This window comes from Drosophila subpulchrella, unplaced genomic scaffold, assembly GCF_014743375.2.
Source record: "Drosophila subpulchrella strain 33 F10 #4 breed RU33 unplaced genomic scaffold, RU_Dsub_v1.1 Primary Assembly Seq354, whole genome shotgun sequence".
Taxonomy (NCBI): Eukaryota; Metazoa; Arthropoda; class Insecta; order Diptera; family Drosophilidae; genus Drosophila; species Drosophila subpulchrella.
In genome coordinates, this window is record NW_023665577.1 from 5,621,599 (window position 1) to 5,641,772 (window position 20,174).

General features: G+C 41.6%; 3 protein-coding genes across 4 annotated transcripts; 1 reads left to right on the forward strand and 2 right to left on the reverse strand.

The window, feature by feature from the left end:
- Positions 1-63: 63 nt before the first annotated feature.
- Positions 64-7,344, forward strand: LOC119559864 (ras GTPase-activating protein-binding protein 2). Its single transcript, XM_037872971.1, has 5 exons — positions 64-281; positions 452-608; positions 2,192-3,802; positions 4,243-4,493; positions 4,636-7,344. Exons 3-5 carry the CDS (start codon positions 2,362-2,364, stop codon positions 5,032-5,034), a joined length of 2,091 nt encoding a protein of 696 aa, XP_037728899.1. The 5' UTR covers positions 64-281; positions 452-608; positions 2,192-2,361; the 3' UTR covers positions 5,035-7,344.
- A 502-nt stretch (positions 7,345-7,846) lies between these two features.
- LOC119559865 (ribonucleoprotein RB97D) lies at positions 7,847-11,916 on the reverse strand. Its single transcript, XM_037872973.1, has 5 exons — positions 11,757-11,916; positions 11,392-11,699; positions 10,694-10,974; positions 9,560-10,249; positions 7,847-7,988 (listed from the first exon to the last, which is right to left on the reverse strand). Exons 1-5 carry the CDS (start codon positions 11,796-11,798, stop codon positions 7,981-7,983), a joined length of 1,329 nt encoding a protein of 442 aa, XP_037728901.1. The 5' UTR covers positions 11,799-11,916; the 3' UTR covers positions 7,847-7,980.
- A 704-nt stretch (positions 11,917-12,620) lies between these two features.
- LOC119560478 (heterogeneous nuclear ribonucleoprotein 87F) lies at positions 12,621-18,406 on the reverse strand. Of its 2 annotated transcripts, none has more exons than XM_037873938.1 (4): positions 18,222-18,406; positions 14,509-15,562; positions 14,216-14,315; positions 12,621-12,892 (listed from the first exon to the last, which is right to left on the reverse strand). In XM_037873938.1, the coding sequence occupies exons 1-3, from the start codon at positions 18,267-18,269 to the stop codon at positions 14,221-14,223; spliced, it is 1,197 nt and encodes a 398-aa protein (XP_037729866.1). In that variant the 5' UTR covers positions 18,270-18,406; the 3' UTR covers positions 12,621-12,892; positions 14,216-14,220. The 2 variants fall into 2 exon arrangements, with proteins under 2 accessions (XP_037729866.1, XP_037729865.1); XM_037873937.1 differs by lacking the exon at positions 12,621-12,892 and adding an exon at positions 13,065-14,052.
- Positions 18,407-20,174: the final 1,768 nt, after the last annotated feature.

Sequence of the window (20,174 nt, forward strand, 5' to 3'; positions counted from 1 at the left end):
GTGTACACACCGCCGCAAAGCCGCCATCATTCACTGCACACACCAGCGCACACCAACACAAGCGAAAAGAAACCGAGAATAAAACGCTGCAGAGGCAAAAAGAGGAAAAGAGGAACGAACGTCGGTTCTCTTCTCGATTCAACACACTTGTCCAATTTCATTGCGTTTGCGATTATTTTCTACTCAAAAGCCACAACCTATGCATCGTAACTTAATTCAACAACAACTGTGATCGCCAAACATCGGAAAACAACAAAAAAAAGCACGTCAAGAATTGCCAAGTTAGTTATTCTAAAAAAAAAGCCAAGAAAATTGCAACAAAGTAGAGTAGTGTGTGTGTGTACGTGCAAGAGTGTGCCTGTGTGTGTTCTGTGTGCAGTTTGCAATTTTGTATTGTATTTTACAAGTTTTGCCCACTGATTTTTAAACCGAAAATCCCGCATAATTTCAGCGCTCCATTGAAAAGTCCACCACCCCCCGCCCCCGCAGGAAGAAAACAAAGAAAAGTGCTACAAAAAGTGCCGATTTTTCGGCAAAATTCAACCCAAAAGCAATACACATTGTGCATTAAAACTAAAAAGAAGGAGGAGAAAAATCGCATAAAAAAGGTGAGCCGGCGGCGGCCTCGTGTGCGCGGTCTAGAAAAACTGGCATTTTCCATTTTCATTGGGGTGGCGCATACTAAAAAAGAAACGGCCAACTTAAAAACGAACAAATCCAATGGGCGTGTTTTTCCTTTTTGCGGGACCCCTAACATTTTTGCCATTTTAGCGGCTTTTTTTATTATCGCTTGCGCATAACCTAAAAATTTACGAAAACCTAAATTGTTTTTGTAAATTTTTGTTTAAATGCTGCTCTTTAACTATCGCTTTCTTTGTTCTTCCTACACACGCGGTTCGCCAGCAGAAAGAGAGAGGAAAAGAGAGAGAGAGTAGCGCGTTCATAACCGTATAAGTGTACATGTATGTGTGCCGCAACTCTTTGTGCATTATTTGTTTTATAGGCAAATATTTATGGCTAAAAAGGGGCTAAGAGCACATACAATCTAGTTTATTTTCAACTTTTAATGGTTTACGTTGGTTAAGCTTGATTTAGCAACAAATTAATCTTTTGGCCAAGCCGGAGTTCAATGAAAGCGGCGCCCCAACCTTGAAGCCCGAACATAACCTCAATTTAATTCATGCTCCCCGCTTGGCGGCTTCTTTTTTTTTTTTGCCCATATATGAGGTCATTTACTTACACACACATGTGCAAAGTCCTTTGAGTCAGGATCGCAGGTATAAAAACGGAGAGCACGTGCAGGGTTAAATATCCTGCAACAACAAGGCAAAGTGGAACTTTGGGTGACAGCTGCACTATACATTTTCCCCTTTTCCGCATGTGCAAATGTGTGTGGGGCCAAAAAGTGGGTCAAACCGCATCGCGCTGCGTCTTTTTATATATGCACTGCAGTAAAATTGGCTCCTTTTTGGTTGGACCCCTTTCCCTAGCCAGTGAAACTCTAGATCCTTCTCGAGAAAACAGTAGTGGCCATAATAATGTTGGCAAAAAGTCCGTGATAATCCTATGATAACTTGGATATCGGTACTTTCTGGAATATTTAAAAGATTTCTTATCACTAAGGACCCAAGACTTACAAGAAATCTTTAAAATTCGTTTAAATATATCTGGAGAAATTGTAGATATTAAATATTTTTAAAATGAGCTAAATTCCAAAAGAAAAAAAAAATGTATAATTTTCTTTAAATAACGAAGGGTATTAAACTTTCGGATGACCGAAATCTTTTTACTTTTCGTTATCAAAACTAAACATTTAAAAAAGTTCACGTGATAAAAAAATACAATTTCAATAAGTGAATCGTTTATAGAACTCGAATTCTTTGATCTCTTCCGAACTTCCGATTTAATGACTGTTAACTTAACCGTGGTCGTTAGGAATGTGGAAAAGTAAACTGATACTCCTGCAAAAGATTAGACCCCCCTTCAATGCCCAGTTTAAACAGCTTTTTCGCATTCTAGCTAACAAAGTAACCCCATGCTTTGATTTCAAAGTGTCAGTTCGAGAAATCAACACCCAGTCCCATCTTTTAGGACTTTTGCTAATTTTTATAATCCAAAAACCAGACTGATTTCCTGTATATTATTACTTTATAATTAAAAGTGCCCTTATATTTTTTGCACTGTTTCGCAGACGTTCGAATTCCACACTCTTGAGGTAAAAAAAACAATATCGACACCGATCAGCCACCGTGTCGATAAGTCCAAAAACCAGATAGAAAGCGGAACAGGAATTGGAAGAGGAGACTAGGAACCAGAGTCGAGGAGCCCTTAGTTCAGAGAAGGAAGAATCAATCGACAGCTATGGTCATGGATGCGACCCAATCGCAGCAGCCTTCGCCGCAGTCGGTGGGACGCGAGTTTGTCCGCCAGTACTACACGCTGCTGAACAAGGCGCCCAATCACTTGCACCGCTTCTACAACAACAACTCGTCGTACATCCATGGGGAGTCCAAGCTGGTGGTGGGTCAGCGGGAGATCCACAACCGGATCCAGCAGCTGAACTTCAACGATTGCCATGCCAAGATCAGCCAGGTAGATGCGCAGGCCACGTTGGGCAACGGAGTGGTGGTCCAGGTCACCGGGGAGCTGTCCAACGATGGTCAGCCCATGCGTCGGTTTACCCAGACGTTCGTCTTGGCCGCTCAATCGCCGAAGAAGTACTACGTGCACAACGACATCTTCCGCTACCAGGATCTGTACATTGAGGACGAGCAGGACGGCGAGTCGCGGTCGGAGAACGATGAGGAGCACGACGTGCAGGTGGTTGGCAGCGTTGGCGGCACCGTGGACCAAGCTGTTCAGGTGGCAGGCGATGTGGTTGCCCAGCAGCCGCAGCAGCAGCAGGCTCCTCCGCAGCCGCAGGCTCAGGTCGTGGTGCCCCAGCAGGTGGCTCCTGTAGCAGCCGGCGGTGCTGCCCCGCAGCCGATCTTCTACCCGTTGCCAGCGGGAGCTGCTGCCGGACGTCCAGTGGCCGTTTTGCCGCCAGCTCCACAAGCAGCGGCAGTGCCCCTGCCCGCGCAGTTCACCGTGCCGCCGCCACAGCCCATCCAGAATGGAGTGGTGTCGCACGAGGAGCTGCAGCAGCAACAGCAGGTGCTGGTGCCGCCCAGCGTGTCTCCGTTGGTGCAGCAGCAGCAGCCGAGCGCCACCCCGGTATTGCCCATTGTTCCAGTGCCAAGTGCGGGCTTCCAGCAATCACCACTGGTGGCACCACAGCTCATCCAGCAGCAGCCACCTCAACAGCTGCCCCCGCAGCAACAGCAGCAGCAGCCGCAACCCATCCAGCAGCAACCTTTGCAGCAGCAGCAGCAACAACCGCTGTCGGAGCCCGAGGAGGTCGAGGTGCCACCGCGCCAACTGCAGAAGCCATCCACGCCCGTCGAGGACTTCAAGACCATCCACGAGCAGCAGCAGCAGGAGAAGTACGAGGCGGCCAAGCAGCAGCAGAACGAGCCAAAGACCTACGCGAATCTGTTCAAGTCCACATCCTCCTCGCCCAGCGGCTTTGTCAATGCCGCCCTTCAGCAGCAGCAGCAACTCCAGCAGCAGCAGCAACAGCAGCAGCAGTCGATCAGCAGCAACACTTACAACTCGTCCTCGGCATCAGCGGCCGGCGGCAATGGCGGTCAGGTTAGCTACTCCACCACCGCTTCGTCCTACAACAACAGCAACGGCAACTCGCGGCTGGACAACGGTGGTCCGCTGCCGCAGCGCAACAACTCGATCCGGAACAACAAGGGTGGTAAGTTGTCAAACCTCCCCTAACTTTAATGGGGTCAATCCCCTTTATAAGACTTGAGAGAAATTCTTCTAGAACTTGTGTTGCATAGCCTTGGATTTTAAACCAGTTTCGAACGCTAAAATGAAAATATCACTAGAGGTTTTAATAGTATACATATCAGCAGACCAACTTTCAAACATGCATAAAATCCAAGAAATAAGTAGACATGTTACATTATGATATATGAATATTTATGTAATGACTAGATATAGTTTGTGAGCGTATAATTATAATGTTCTTAATACCTAAAGGCCGACTTATCATATAAGAGCGCGTCATAAATATAGATAATGAATTATACATAAGTTCAAAAACCTCGACGAGATTTTTTTCTGTATATATTTACTTTATAAATTTAAGCTTTTCTAATTTGCTATTTATATATTTTTTAATCGTTTCAGACTTCGAGCAGCGTCGTCCGAGCAACACGCAGCAGTTCGGTGATAATCAGCAGCTGTTCTTGGGCAACATCCCGCACCACGCAAGCGAGGATGATCTGCGCGATATCTTCTCGCGCTTTGGAAATGTTCTGGAGCTGCGTATCCTGTCCAAGGCTGGCAACAAGGTCATGCCGGGCATGCGTAGTCCGCTTAACTACGGCTTCATTACCTACGACGATCCCGAGGCGGTGCAAAAATGTCTAGCCAACTGCGTGAGTAGATCAGAAAATCCATATATCCAAAGAAATTAATGATATAAATAATGTTTTCATACATGTTATTTAAAAACCACTTCTCAAGTAATTTCAAAAAAGTAATCGGGATTACTAAAACGAATTCTTTCCCTTCCCATAGCCCCTGTACTTCCCGGAGAACTCTCCCGATGGCCAGAAGTTGAATGTGGAGGAGAAGAAGCCGCGCGTGCGCAGCGACATGGTGCCCCGCCAGCCGATCGGAGGCAACAACCTCAACAACAACATGGGCCGTCTGGGCGGTAACAACGGTCCGCAGTCGCGTCCGATGGGAAACAACAACGGCAGCGGTGGCGGCATGATGCGTAACAATGCCGGGGGCAACAATCTGCGTCAGGGAGGCGGCGGCGGAGGCGGAAACGGAGCTCCCCGCCTGGGCGGCGGCGGCGGATTCGGACAGCGCCAGGATAACCGCACCGGCGGCGGCAACAACCAGTCCAACGGACCGCTGCGCGGAGCCGGAAATGGACAGACGGGTGGTGGCAACTACGGACGTCGCTAAAGGAATTCCTCAGCACATCAGCAAATGCAAAAGCATCGGCAAGAGCAGAAGCAGCAGTAGCCACAACAATAACAGCAGCAACAACCCAACGTTAAAAACATCGACTTCTTCCACAATGCAATCAATCAATTACATTCAAGAACATCTCATGCAATTAAACACACAAACCCACGCAAATCACACTAACATAAAAGTAGTTGGAGCAACAAAAACATTCAACAGTCCTTTAAATGTTCCTGAGCACAACTCGGGGCGTCGAGCTAAAAAAAAGGATAACATCAAGATCTTGAGTCTCTCCTTAGTTTAATTGCGTTAGGCTCGCTTTTTCCAGCCAGTTCGTGCCAAAATATACCGAAATTCTGTGCAAATCTCTGTTGTGAATCCAAAAAAGAAAGCTTCAGCTCAACTCCTACTCTCTACCACCCTCCTCCCACCACAAACCGCTCACTAAATCACCTTCACCATGAAACACGTGTATTAAGTTTAAGTCGCAATCAAGCACATCCATGAACATTCATCGAAGCACACAATCAGACAGAAGACACACCACCCACACACCACCCATCTTAGCATAAATGTAAACTTTAATTTCAGCTATCGTTTGGCAAAACACTTTTAACAAAAATCTAACCTAAGTTCGCGAGATGAGAGAAATTGGTTTTTGAAAAGAAGGAAAGGAGCAATGCAACACATTTTCGTTTGTTTTTTCACTGAATAACCACATTACTTAAGCTAAATAAAAGAAGAAATTAAAAGGAAAAACTTAAAAAACTTAGCTAAAAGATATAAACAGAAAAAAAAACAAACAAAAAAATGAAAAACCTTTGTAAAATGCAATAAAAAAGAGCAAAAGAAAGACTTGAAAAAATTAATCTAAAAACTAAAAAAAAAGGAATGTAAACACGAGAAAAATGTAAGGCGCGGTTAGAAAACAAGCAAAAATAAGATCAAGCTAGAACACACAAGAACAAGAACTCAAACCTCTTATAAAACATTGAAATCGAAACGAAAATCAATTCAGCACCAGAAAACAAAACGCATCAACGTCGTCGTTTAGCGCCCCAAGAAGTCCGCCGCATCTTAGAGCCTGTAAACCTTTTGCTACTTAAATCTAATTTGCAGACACTGACACATTTAACTAGCTAGTCTATATAGGGAATCGAATCGGATCGAATGATTGTTGAAATGAGAGCGTGTGATGGCAAAAGCGGTGCCGGCGCCGCAGCGGGGGCGTGGTCGATGCAATCGATGATGATGAGGGACGGACGGATGGACGGACTGTGTTTTCGCTTCTTTTTTCGTTCTGTGTAATGAGTTCAAGGTCGTAAACCAAACTAAGTCAAGCAACTTAAACGATTTGGTGTTTCCAACGCAGTTGTGAACTAAAATTTAGTACATATTTTTAAAATAAAATCAAGAAAAGCCCAAAAAAATAAGATGAGAACCATATAAAACACACACAAAAACTTATTATAATAGTCGGAGGACGAGACAACACAAGCTACTAACATTTTTCTCAAGGTAAAACAAGCAAAACATGTAACAAAAAATATATACAAATATATATATAATTAAAACAAAAACTCATATAATTTAATGTTAACTTTTAGACTTACCAGAAATCTAAATATACATATATATATATATTTATATAACTGCTGCAGCAAAGGAAAAGAAGGCAGGAAAGCGAAGAGGGGAACTAAAATATTTAAAATCGTGTGAGAACTTTTTGAATTTTATCGCAGGCGTCCGAATATGTTTGCCTAAGTTATTCTTATTTTGTTAAAACTTAAAAACTTTTAATTCGTTGGAAACATATCATTTGTTTTTGTTGGTAGACGCCTGCTCTAGAGAATCAATTGCTAAATCAATTACTTTCTACAACTATTTCTAGTACAGACACATAAACACACACACACCACTCTCGTTTGCCAGCCAAACATTTTTAGCACTGTGAACAGGGTCTAAAGCAATTTTAGTACATTTTTTGTAAAACGAAAATGTTAGTGTTCAAATCTTAGCTCAACGATCAGTGCTGGAAGTGCTTCGTAAACACCCTCAACAAACAAAAAACAGCATCAACAATACAATACAAATCAGAGGTACTAACTAAATCTATGTAAGAGTAATGAAAAACAAACAACTACGAGTTCATGCTCATTTCTAAGTAAACCGATGAAATCACAATACTGCAGTTTGTAAAGAGTAAAAAAAGGAAACACTTAATTATAATTTAATTTATATGTATACAACTACAAATAATTATAATAATAAAAACAACCACAAAGATTCAGCGTGTTTACCAGAAAACTTATGATTTGTTTTATTTCTACTTCTGTACTTATCAAAATATATACAAAGTTTATATTGGATCGGACCGATTGTTTTTCGATTCTGGTAAATGCGATAACTCCTGAAAAACACCAATAACTCGTAGATTAGATATCTGGAAAACACCACAGAGACGAGGTTGCATATAACGTTTATTTTTACTTATCAAGGCGATTCCTGCGACTGAATCTGATTTCCATTGCCTTTGTGTTAAGACAACTGAGCATTCAGCATTTCATTGAAATTGATGCGCACAAAGCTAAGCAATTGAAAGTAATTTGCATAACTTTAATCAATCACAGCCAGTCGATAAAATTCCCACTCTCCAATCCCCAATCCCCGATTCCCAGACATAATTCAGTGGTGCGTTTTATAGCGTTTCAGATATAAAACATTTACGCAAAATCAATTCACTCATGCAATACTTTAAATGAAAAAAAAACCAACAGAAATAGTATAAATAAAGAACAAGAGTTTACGATTTTAAGTCTTAAAACCTCGGTGTATTGTTCTGTTTATTATTCTTCCTCTTAAAGGTATGGCATACATCGTACAAATTCGGAAAATGCCATTAGCTATGTAATTGGGGCAAACGTCGATCCAGTAACCGCCAAATTAGACGCCTGCAACAATAAAAGGGATTCGATAAAAATAAATGGTAATAACAAAATCGGTAAATTATTTAAAATACTAAGCAAGAAGTGTCAATTTCCTTTTAATGTTTGAAGTCAATGGCAATATCGGAAGATACATTTTTTTTAAATGAAGTGAATTTAAAAAAAAAATTCCATTGACTCCAAATACTTCTAATTCACTTTTCAGTGCATAAAACTCTTAAAAGAGTTTAAAGTAGAAGGCGATATTTCCTAGAAATCTGAAAATAAAGTGAAATTTAAAAAAATTCGACTTCACTCAAAATGTTCTTAATTCACTTTGAGTGCTTATATGTATGTACATAACTCTTAGAAGAGTTTGAAGTCAAAAGCGATATTTCCTAGAGATTTGAAACAATATCTTCTGAAGATCCATTTTTCAATTAAAGTGAATTTGAAAAAAAATTGCGATTGACTTCAAATATCTCAAATTCACTTTTGAGTGCATGTAACTCTTAGAAGAGTCTGAAGACAAAGGCGATATTTCCTACAAATTTGAATAATGTCTTCTGAAGATCCATTTTTCAATTAAAGTAAATTAAAAAAAACAAGAAAGAAAGTTAGCTTCGGCAAGCCGAAGCTTATATACCCTTGCAGCTTTAATTATTAAATTAAAAAACACAAAAAATGATATTCCCAGTAGTATAAGATAATATGTCAAAAAACACCGAAGCTATAATTTGTTTCATATTATTTTCCTACCAATTTTCCGATCGTTCCTATGGCAGCTATATGATATAGTCGTCCGATTTCGATAAAATTTAATTCAAAATTCAAAACTAATTAAAAAATGTTACTTTCAAGCGTTGGAGGTTATATGCCAAAAAACACCAAAGATATAATTTTTTTAAAATTTTTTTTTCCGATTATTCCTATGGGAGCTATAAGATATAGTTGTTCGATCCGGCTGGTTCCGACTTATATACTACCGGCAAAAGATATAAGACTTTTGGGAGAGTTTCAGCCCGATAGCTTTAAAAGTGAGAGACTAGCTTGCGTAGAAACGGACGGACAGACGGACATGGCTAGATCGACTCGTCTAGTCATGCTGATCAAGAATATATATACTTTATGGGGTCCGAAACGTCTCCTTCACTGCGTTGCAAACTTCTGACTGAAATCAATATACCCTCTGCAAGGGTTTAAAAATTGCTATTGAATTCAAATATCTCAAATTTACTTTTGAGTGAAGAGTTTGAAGTCAGAGGCGATACATCCAAGAAATTTGAAAAAAGATGCATTTTTCAAATAAAGTAAATTTAAAAAATTGCTATTGAGTTCAAATACCACTAATTCACTTTTGAGTGTATATAACTCTTAGAAGAGTTTAAGGCCAAAGGCGATATTTCCTAGAAATTTGAAAAAATATCTTCTGAAGATACATTTTTCAAATAAAGAGCTTTTAAAAAAAATTCCTATTGACTCCAAATATCTCAAATTCACTTTTGAGTGCATATAACTCCTAGAAGAGCTGAATATTTTTCCGTAGTAAAAAACTGATATATGATATATTTAATATATATATTTGTTAAATAACGTACCATAGGCTGGTGGTGAGCCCCCGTTGCCCATTTTTGGATTGAGGCCATGGGCTGGAGTTTGAGCGGGCTTGAAGACCTTGTAGTCGCCGGTGGGCCACTTCTTAATGGCCCCGATTCCAACCGATGCTCCTGCCTTCAATCCCGGTCCCAGCTTAACTCCCGAACCGCCATCCGCATCGCCCCTGGCACCTAGATCCACTTTGGCGGCCGAAGGAGTCACCTGGACGCTCTTAGAATCGTTCTTGGGACGATCGCTGGTCGAGGTCTGGGCATGCTTGTGCCCAGCCTTTGGTGGCCATTCGCCCAGCTTGCTGGGTGTCCACTCCTGAGCAGCATATTTCCCGGGCTTCGGGTAAGAGGACCAGGCATTCGGACCGTAGCCGGTGAATGGATGCCCCGGATGTTGTTTGGGATGGGCTGTGTACTGCCCGGGAGGAGTTGGTGGCGCCACAGGGGTCACATAGGCAGCCCAACCGTTGATGAAGGCCGATGGTGGCAGGACGGACTGCACCAGGTACGGATTGTAGTTGCTGTTGCGGCTATAGTTGTCCAAAGAGGCCGGCTGCGGCGGAATGTACCCGGCACGAACGGATCCGGAAACGGGGAACCGAAGGCGCTTGCCAGGATCAGGCTTCTGGGTGGACTTCTTCACCTCCACCGTGTTCAGGTTGATCGAGTGCTTGCCCTGGGCTGGAAATCAAAGCAAATATTAAGTGGGATCGAATTAATTCCTTTTGTTCTTAATACAAATTGTTATAACTATACAAAAAAAAAAAGAAAGTTAAGATTTAGAGGAATGAATAAAATTAAATTAATATATATTTAAGACTAAATAATATAGAGTCTATACTTTACATTTTCATGTCTATAATAGAGTCTATATTTTTGGACTTGTGGTATTATTTTTTTGTATTACATACAATTTTTTATTATAAAATGAACACTTGTGGTTTCAAAGTTTCAAATTGGTACTCGTAATCGTATCTTATCGACGCCATATAGACACCTAATATTGTAGAATTAATGTAAAAATAGTTGCTTTTCTATGACTATTTGTTTCGGTGTATCCTTTATAATGGCCCTAAATACTATATAAAATTTTTTTGTAATTTATTTAACATATAGAAAACTTACCCAAAGCCCGCTCGGCACTTAATAGATCTCCAAACTCCAGGAATCCAAATCCTCGCTTACGCCCAGTATCCTTGTCCATCAGCAATTTCACGCTTACGACTGCGCCAAACTGCGAAAAGTATTCGCGAATGGTTTTCTCATCGTGACAGTCCTTCAGACCGCCCAAAAAGATCTTGGTTGTTTTAACGCCCCCGGGTCCACCACTTCCAAGACCTGAACCTCCACCTCCTCCTGGCTTGGTAAACTCGTGACGTGGCAGAGCTGGCTTGGTCTCCACAGCCCTAAATCAGAAAAGGATTAGATTAAAATTTATGATTTTTAATTATATTTAACTTATAGTCTCATCAAACAAATTGTACAAAATTAAGAGATTCTTATATAAATGTATAATATATTTAAATTAAAAAATAATGCCTATTAGATTACATGTAAAAATCTTTCTTCAAAATATTTAAATATTTCTCAATCAAAACAACTGTGACATGTTTGTTATCCTGCCTTAATCTTAGTTCCAAATAATAAATTATTTACGGTGTATAACTTTATGCTTTTAAAATATTTTTTTAATTTATTCACTTTTTTAAGCTATGTAAAATTAAATCTTGAACGCATATGGTTATATCCATTATTAAAATGGAATCTGCTACAAACAAAAATTTACTAGCCTATGTCACCTAGGTATAAGTTACGGTACTCACTTGTTATCAATGGTATGGGGTCTGGCCTTCTGAACCTTATCGACGGATGTGGGATCCACGTAGGTGACGAACCCAAAGCCCCTGGAGTGGTTGCTCACCGGGTCGCGCATGACCACCGCATCGGCCACGGCTCCGAACTGCCTGAAGAATTCGAGCAAGGTTTCCACAGTCGTCTGGATGGATAGGCCTCCGATGAAGATCTTGCGCAAATGCTCGTCGGCTTCATTTCCCCCGTTGGCGCTCGGCAAAGGATTATTGCCCGCAGCGGCCACAGGATTGGAGGAGCCGCTGTTCCGGGCAATTTTGCACTGCCAAGAAGAGTGGTTTCTTAGACCAGAGCCTGCGGAAACAATTGAAGATCTTACCTCTGGCAGGCAGGACGTTGTGGCACAGTTCTCTGTATCCATTTTTTGCAAGAATATCAAATTGAAAAAGTCCAAGTTACGGCTAAGAATTTAACCCGACCAAAGTTTGAATGATAGGCACAAAATTTAAATGTCAATTACTTAGATATGGACTATCGGAAAGATCTAGAAGCTTCTGTTGCCACATAGGGACGAGAAAAAGGATAGTTCGACAATATTATGTGATTCAACACTAGGCTGCAAATCGATTATCAATCTAGTCGGCCCGACTTTTTTAACTTTATAACCTATAACCCCTTTAATTTGTAGGACCATTTCTCTTTCTACTTGCTCTCCCAGCAGATCTAATCACCATAGTTGTCCCAAACATACCTTCGAGCCCCATGGGAACTTCAAGAACGATTTTTAAACAAATAGTCTTATAGATACGCCAAAAATAAGGTTGAAAAGGTATCTTTAAATATAAAATATTTGTCGAAAAACAATAGTTTCGAAGAGATGCGACTATCAATGGTCACTTTAAATTTACACTATTTTCTCATCCATTTCTTTGAGTAATTTAAAGGGAACAGCTTATTGTCTGTACCGACCGCTGTCCCACACTGTTTGTGTGGCGGCAGAGCAATTCTCCTATGTCCTCTTAATGGGAACCGCTGCTTTAACGTAATGAAGTCTTCCTTCACCCATGTGATATTTTTCTGAAGTCCCATTCCTTAATCGTCCCAAATCTCTTACCTCGTTTTTCAAGGTTCTTTATTTGATTCTATATTATAACCCTTATTTTTTCAGTGCAGTGGGTTCTGAAGAATTTATCAAACCCTGGAAAACTATGAATCGCCCCATTCCAAGGAAAAACAGGTTGCATTTTTGATAAAATAATTAGTTCTTTATTGAAAAAATCAGAAATATAGGAACTGTTAGTAAAATACCGACTAGTTACCTTCACTTACCTCCGAGTACCAAGTGCCAACCAAGTCAGCCGGAACAGCCTCCAACCAAAGTCCAAAGTGAGTCCAAAGAGGCTCCGCTCTGCCGGCTACAACTTAGAACTTATATTTGGTGGGAAACGAACCGGTGCGAAGCGCAGCGCAGCTTTCGTATCCGGCTCGGGAGCATCCGTCCGTAGCCCGGCCAGTCTTGCAAAGAAATAGGCAGTGCATTAGTACGCGGTTGGCCCGGGGGTTAATTGGGGGTCTCTAATGACGGTAACTAGCCCTGCTCGCTACCCTGCCGACCTGGGATGGATCGGGACCCCGGATTGTGCTGCTGCTCCTGCTCCCTTTCGCAAGGACTCTGCTCCTGTGACCGTTTCGGGTGGGTAACATTGTTTAGGACTTTATTTTGCTTGTGTCTCGTCGCTTTCGTTCCTCTCGAAACGAACTAATTACAGAACATTTGTAAGTTGTTTGTTTTTAGTGGTTTTTTTTCTGGCTTAGCGTAGCATCTACTTCTTAGGGGCTAACAGAGTGGTATGTTTCGTATATATGGATTTCGCTTGCTAGGACACAGCGTGGCGATCGCTTTTCAGGAATAAATCATATAGTATGTGTAAAAGTTCTTAGTTGTACAAAAAAGAGATTACAAAATATGGTACTATTTGATTTCTTACATTTCGCTGGATCGCTACAAAATAAAATCAATTGCAAATACATCTAGCTGTGGGCCATCCATCCCGACATGAATAAAGTTCAAGGTACTCTACCTCATAAACACCCTTATAACACAACTGGTTCTCAATGAGAATTCGTCGCTCAATCGGTTTCTGTTGATAGTCAATTTTATAAAATAAAATTATTGTTTAATTTATATTTTGTTGGTTGGTTTCTTTCTTTTCGTTTCGTTTCTTTTAGTTTGTTTGTTTTGTTAATATAGTTAAAACTAAGCGTTCAGGGTTCTTAACATCCTAAACATGAATTGATCAGCGAAATAATGGTTACAAAAGAGAGATAGCAGCATTCAAACTGTGGACAAGTGGCGTTGATTCGCTTCGCTTTTGGCTGTTTGTTACTGTTTGCTTGCTTGTTGCTTTTAGGCAAGTAGATTTGGGTTTTGGCCAGCTTGGGTTTTGGGCTGGCCTAAAAACTTATTGCTTGCACTTGTACTCGGCATGGTTCTGGTTCTGGATCTGGATTTCTTGGGCCTGATCTTGTCTGCCTGGTCTGACACACACCTGCTACTGATTGCCTGCCTGTGCCTGAGTTTGTGATTGTGCTTGTGCCTCTGCATCTGCCTGCCTAGACTGCCTGTTTGTCGTCTAGCTTGAACTGACACACTCTCTCTCTCTATGTGTGTTTACCTAGTTGCGAAAAAGGAGAAAATTTTGCATTAGCTTCGATTCGTTCTGATTGAGATTGATTGTTTGGCTTCCAACTAGCTGCCAACAACGAGCAAAGATCCGAGCGTTTTCAAATATACGGTGGGTAAGGAGGACCTGTCCTGCCCAGTCTATATATATTTACCTTGTCTAGTAACGTCTATTGCCGCCGCCCATGTTTCCACCCTGGCCGCCTCCTGTGTTGTAGCTGTTGCCACCAAATCCTTGTCCTCCACCCTGGTTACCTGGGAAGGACAGATGTGAAAAGGGGGAGGTTATAATTGTATATCATTAAGGTTCAACGGTGATCCTTATGATGGCTTAAGGAATGATTTCAAATTGGACTACCAACTGGGGAAAATGTCCCAGTTTATATACACATTTCCATATCGATTCATAAATTTGAAGCTTATTGACTAAATATGGTCTTAAACTTACCCTTGTTGAAACCTCCACCGCCACCTCCACTGCCTCCTTGGCTGTACGGAGCCGGGCGGTTGCTGCCAAAGTTGTTGTTGCGCTGCGGACCACCGCCGTAGCTCTGCTGGTAGTCGTTGCCGAAGCCACCGCCCCCGCCGTTGCCGCCCCAGCTTCCGTTGCTGCTGCCGCCGCCGTAGCCGCCTCCAGCGCCACCACCATTGTTCCAGCCGCTGTTGCCGCCACCCTGGTTGTTCCACGGACCGCCACCGCCTGCGCCGCCCTGCTGGTTCCAACCGCCCGCGCCGCCGCCCTGTCCGCCGCCTCCGAAGTTGCCGCTGCTGTTGCCGAAACCACCGCCGCCGGCACCGCCCCAGTTGCCGCCACCGTTCTGCCTGCTCTGGCCTCCCCAGCCACCGCCGCCGCCCTGGCCGCGATCGCCCTGACCACCTCGTCCGCCAATTCGAGGACCGCCCCGTCCGCCGCCCGGAGCACCACCTCCTCCGCCGCCGCCAACACCACCGCCCTGGCGTTCCATGTCCTGCTTGGCAATCGCCTTCTTCACGTCCAGGCTCTTGTTCTTGATGGTGTGGTTCTTCTGGAGGATGATCTTGTCCACGGGATCGTAGTCATCGAACTCGATGAAGGCGAAGCCGCGCTTCTTGCCCGTATCCTTGTCGGACACGATGTTCACGCTGACGATCTGTCCAAAGTCCTTGAAGTACTCGCGCAGGCACTCATCATCGTGATCGTCGCGGAGTCCGCCCACAAAGAGCTTCTTCACCGTGGCCCCGGCATTCGGGGCATCGATCTCCTGGCGCGGCACAGCCCTCTTGGGCTCCACGGTGCGTCCATCGATCTTGTGGGGGCGCGCATTCTGGGCATTGTCGATCATGTATGACTGGGAGTACGTGATGAACCCAAATCCGCGCGAGCGCTTCGTCTTGGGGTCCTTCATCACCACCACGTCCACGATATTGCCCCACTTCTCGAAGTGGGCTTTAAGGCCATCGTCCGTGGTGCGGTAGTCCAGACCGCCGATAAACAGTTTGCGCAGCTGCTCTGGCTCGGTGATCTGTGGGCGAAATTCAAGTGTTTTTGGGGTGAGTAAAGGAGTTTTAAATAACTAATTTGCATAGACCAGAATGCTCAAGTAGTGGACTGACCGTTTAAAATCTGAATTGCCGGAGACTTTGTATTGTTTGGTATAAATTACCTTTAAAAAATACATTTTGAGAAAAAATTCAAGAACCATGGGATTCGAAACCACGTGTATATTGACTACCTTTTACTATTTCATAAAGATTTAGAGGGTTTGGTAAGCGTCTTAAGTTTCATAGATTTTAGGATTACCTTATATCGAATGATTTTCTGAAATCTTTCGTTTTTGTTTAGAATTTTTTTACATTTTCAATTATCTTTGTTAAAATACAAACAAAATTTAATAATTTTAAAATAATTTTAATATTATAGGGTTTTAACACAAGTTTCCGGTTGGATTAGAAAAAGTGGTTTTAAAGCTGAACTCGAAAAAAATTTATTTTTGTAAACTAGTGTTATACACTCATGGACAATATAATAGGTGTGAAGATTTTTTTTTTTTAATATCGATTTAAATCAATATAAACATAACATTTAATATGGAAGCGATACTTTTTAATATGGTCGCAATGTTTCGGTACGAATTTGGTGAATTCCCGAAATTAATAAGCTTCTGGGAAAAATTGTGGAATGTTTTATTGCTGAGACTGCAATCTCGGCTGGTCAATGAAATAGGTGTATTAACCAAATCATTAACCTGTTACTTATTAGTACAATTATTTGGTTGCACAAGGTAAGGTATTAGGAAAATATACCTAAATAAGGACTTAATTGACCATTAAAATTGTATTAGATGGGCCGCGTCACTGCAGTGCGGAGGAGAGAAGGCTCATTCGTCAACTCCGAGATGAAGGAAAAACGTATAAATCCATTGCCATGCTAATGAAACGTTCTCAAAACTTCGTAACCGGAATAAATAGGTGAAAGTCGGAGAGCACCTAGAAAATCATCATCTAAGACCGACGATCGCATTGTTCAATTGATTGCCAATGAAATTGGGAATATTGTGTCATCACGGACCGTTAGGCGACGATTGGCAATAGCAAACCTACCAGGTAGGATTGCTCGCAGGGTTCCTTTGCTTCGGTCGGCAAATTTACAGATGAGGAAAAAATTTTCATTAGATCGTAGAACCTGGTGCGGACCAGAGGGTGAGAAAAAATGGCGTAATATCCTCTGGAGTGATGAAACCAAAATAAATTTATTTGGAAATGATGCCAAAAGGAATGTTCGTCGTCCGAAAGGCAAAGAATTTGATCCAAAATACACATATAAGACTGTGAAACATGGAGGTGGTAGCCTAATGGTATGGGGCTGCTTTTCATGGTATGGTGTTGGTCCGATTCATCGCATTGACGGAATAATGGACAGATTTGTTTAGAAAGATATATTGGAGACGGTGATGCTACCATATGCCGAGGATGATATGCCACTTTTATGGAATTTCCAGCAGGATAATGACCCGAAGCACGCCTCTCGAGTAGTAAAGGATTGGTTCCGAGAGCAAAATGTGGATGTTCTTGAGTGGTCAAGTCAATCCCCGGACCTCAATCCCATCGAGAATCTCTGGGGTGAACTCAAAAGAGAGGTGGGAAAGACTTTATGTCAAAATAAAAGTCAACTTTGGGATATTGTCCAAAGAGCATGGTACAATATTCCAATTGGAACATGTCGCAAGCTAATATCCTCCATGCCAAGACGAATGGAGGAAGTCCTGCAAAATAATGGCCGATATACCGGCTATTAGCTGCCAGATACTTAGTTTAATATAAAAAAAGACCAAACATAGTGAAATATTGATTTAATTTAAACATTTATCTTTGTACACCTATTATTGTGTCCAGCCAAAATTGGAGGATTTAAGGAAATATTTAATTTAGTTGTTTATGAAAGGGTTTGTGAAACCTTTGTTACTTTTTGTTTAAAGACAAATAATATAAGTTTTAAAAAAAAGTTTGTTTTGTTGAGATTAGAGATGATAAGAATTATAAATAAAAAGTTAAAAATGAAAAAAAAAACACACCTATTATATTGTCCATGAGTGTATATCCCTATAGAATCATAACTATTTACGAAGAAACCTAAATTTTATTTAGTTTACTATTATCGACAAATATTTTTAATACTTTTCAAAGATTGATTGGTTACAAAAGTGTACCCACTTACATTTTGTTTTCCAAGGACATAGGGCAGAAAAAGATTAAAAATAAATCCATTGAGTCATCCGAAGATAAACATGGTTTATAGATAGAAAGTGACATTCAATCGCAATTGTTTATGATTGTAATTACGGTACCTGGCCGAGAAAAACGCCGCCCGCCATTTTCTTTTTACTATTTGCACCGCCATGACAGCTCTCCCGTGTATGTGTGTATGTGTTTTCGTTCTCTTTTTTTCGGCAGCCGGTAACGCGTTTTCCTCAACAATTATGTATATATTTTCCCCAAAAAAGGGGGCCATTAAACTGCTACCGTGTCAATAACCGGTTGAATTCGGACAAAGATCAAAGACCTGTGCAATTCTACAGCCAGCGAAAAAGCCGCGTGCTGCATTACCTGCAAATTTGTCGGCGTCGACAGTTTGCACTTTCCCACGCGCTGTTACACAAAAATAAGCGCAGTTTGATAACTCACCTCGTCGCCATCGTCGTAGTTTCCGTTGGAGTCGTTCAGATCCGCCATTATTGTACTGTTTGTGTGTAAAACTCAAGCAACTTGAAGTCGAGCACAGTTTGTCAGTTTTTCACACTTTTTTCCAGCAGACGCCCGAAAATTGTACAGCACCCAACAAAGGAATTAGCCAGCAGTGTGGCCAGGTGTCGAATGCGCCGAAAGGCCAAGCGATAAGATAAGATTGGAGGTGCCCCGCGGAACGTGGAATTGAAACGATAGTTCAAGGGAAATGCAGTACTCACTGCACTAAGGTGTTTTTGAAATGCATTATCCCTGCAAGCATTTTCTATCGCGGAAGGCACTATTAAGTGACTTCTAGAAGATGAAAACGATCGTCCGCGATATCGCATTCGGATCGCGGAAGTGACTCCCGTCGGGAAGAAATGTGCCACTTTCTACAAGTGTCGCCGAAGTCACTTCTGGAAGTGTCGCCGAAGTGACTCCGAGAAGTGTCGCCGAAGCGGCACATTTCTTCCCGACGGGAGTCACTTCCGCGATCCGAATGCGATATCGCGGACGATCGTTTTCATCTTCTAGAAATCACTTAATAGTGCCTTCCGCGATAGAAAATGCTTGCAGGGGAAATGACGCTCGGGCGAAAAATAACGGCGTGGGTCAAAAGGAAGACCCAAAAAATTTTTAGAAAAAAAGGGGTAACGGAATATTACCGCGACCTCTTTTTATCGCGTGCTTTACCCACTACTATCGTCTTTCTATCGCGCAGAAGTGTCTTAGAAGTTACTTCTTCGTGATCCCGACCCTTTTTGTTTTTGTAAAATCTGTACTATCGCCTTTCTATCGTCCAGAAGTGACTCAGAAGTTACTTCTTCGCGATACATGTATATTTTGTTTTTGTAAAATCTGTACTATCGCCTTTCTATCGCGCAGAAGTGTCTCAGAAGTTACTTCTTCGCGAGCCCGACCCTTTTTGTTTTTGTAAAATCTGTACTATCGCCTTTCTAGCGTCCAGAAGTGACTTCTACGCGATATAAGTATATTTTGTTTTTGTAATATTTGTTCTATCGCCTTTCTATCGCGCAGAAGTTACTAAAAAGTGACTTCTGGACGGCAGGCGATAGAAATATCGCCCTTTTGCTTGCAGGGTCCGACTATGCAAATCGTTACAAAAAATATATTTTTGAAACTTCACATATTAATAAATAATATTAATAAACATATAAATTTTGTTAAGAAATAAAAATAATTTAAAACGCAAACATAATATTTTAATTGGTTGTTTTAACATTTACTAAAAAATTTCGCATTATTCAAAAGGCAAGGGTGCACAACAGTCTAGCTATTTTAATTGATGGGCCTCCTTGCCCTCACACGCATTTCTCCAGCTGAGACATGGCGAGAGAGGGAGAGCCCAAAAGTACTTTTTGTGCGTTCTCTTTGCCGCCGTTGCGCTCAGCTCTGCCGGCGTCGCTGGCTGCTCTGCCGACGTCGCAGTCGGCTTCGTGATGATTGGGCGCTTAACTCAATTGTGGAACTGCAGGGATTTGACAGTATGGCTATACACTTTATTTTTAAACGTTTATATTTGCTAGTTTTAAAACAACTCTTAATATTATTTATTTTTTACTTTGTCGTTGCTTTATTAGACCGGAAAAATAGGTTGTTGCTCCATCAGACCTTACGTTAAAATATTTTTAAATTCGTTCTATCAATTGCAAACGTGTATTTAATCTCATTAAATGGTTCCATAAATAAAAAATATAAATATTTTATTCAAGTTTTAATGGCTTAATAGTAAATTAATCTGAAAAATAAGCCGTTTTTAACGTGGGCTACCTAGAAAACAAAAAATGAATACCCTCAACGTGGCAAAACGCATTGCCCGCCCAAAACATCGATAGGCAGCAAACTATCGTTCCATTCCACCTTAGCAACGACTGTCAAAAATCGTTTTCT

What these genes read in the sequence shown, in the direction of transcription:
- LOC119559865 (XM_037872973.1), bottom strand. Translation starts at nt 11,798, where the DNA reads ATGGATACAGAGAACTGTGCCACAACGTCCTGCCTGCCAGAG. An exon ending in CAACGTCCTGCCTGCCAGAG is followed by an intron (nt 11,700 to 11,756) that starts GTAAGATCTTCA and finishes TCTTCTTGGCAG; the next exon opens with TGCAAAATTGCCCGGAACAG. An exon ending in CCCCATACCATTGATAACAA is followed by an intron (nt 10,975 to 11,391) that starts GTGAGTACCGTA and finishes TTTCTGATTTAG; the next exon opens with GGCTGTGGAGACCAAGCCAG.
- LOC119559864 (XM_037872971.1), top strand. Translation starts at nt 2,362, where the DNA reads ATGGTCATGGATGCGACCCAATCGCAGCAGCCTTCGCCGCAGTCGGTG. An exon ending in GATCCGGAACAACAAGGGTG is followed by an intron (nt 3,803 to 4,242) that starts GTAAGTTGTCAA and finishes TAATCGTTTCAG; the next exon opens with ACTTCGAGCAGCGTCGTCCG. An exon ending in AAAAATGTCTAGCCAACTGC is followed by an intron (nt 4,494 to 4,635) that starts GTGAGTAGATCA and finishes CCCTTCCCATAG; the next exon opens with CCCCTGTACTTCCCGGAGAA.
- LOC119560478 (XM_037873938.1), bottom strand. Translation starts at nt 18,269, where the DNA reads ATGGCGGATCTGAACGACTCCAACGGAAACTACGACGATGGCGACGAG. An exon ending in ACTACGACGATGGCGACGAG is followed by an intron (nt 15,563 to 18,221) that starts GTGAGTTATCAA and finishes TTTCGCCCACAG; the next exon opens with ATCACCGAGCCAGAGCAGCT. An exon ending in CGGTGGAGGTTTCAACAAGG is followed by an intron (nt 14,316 to 14,508) that starts GTAAGTTTAAGA and finishes TGTCCTTCCCAG; the next exon opens with GTAACCAGGGTGGAGGACAA.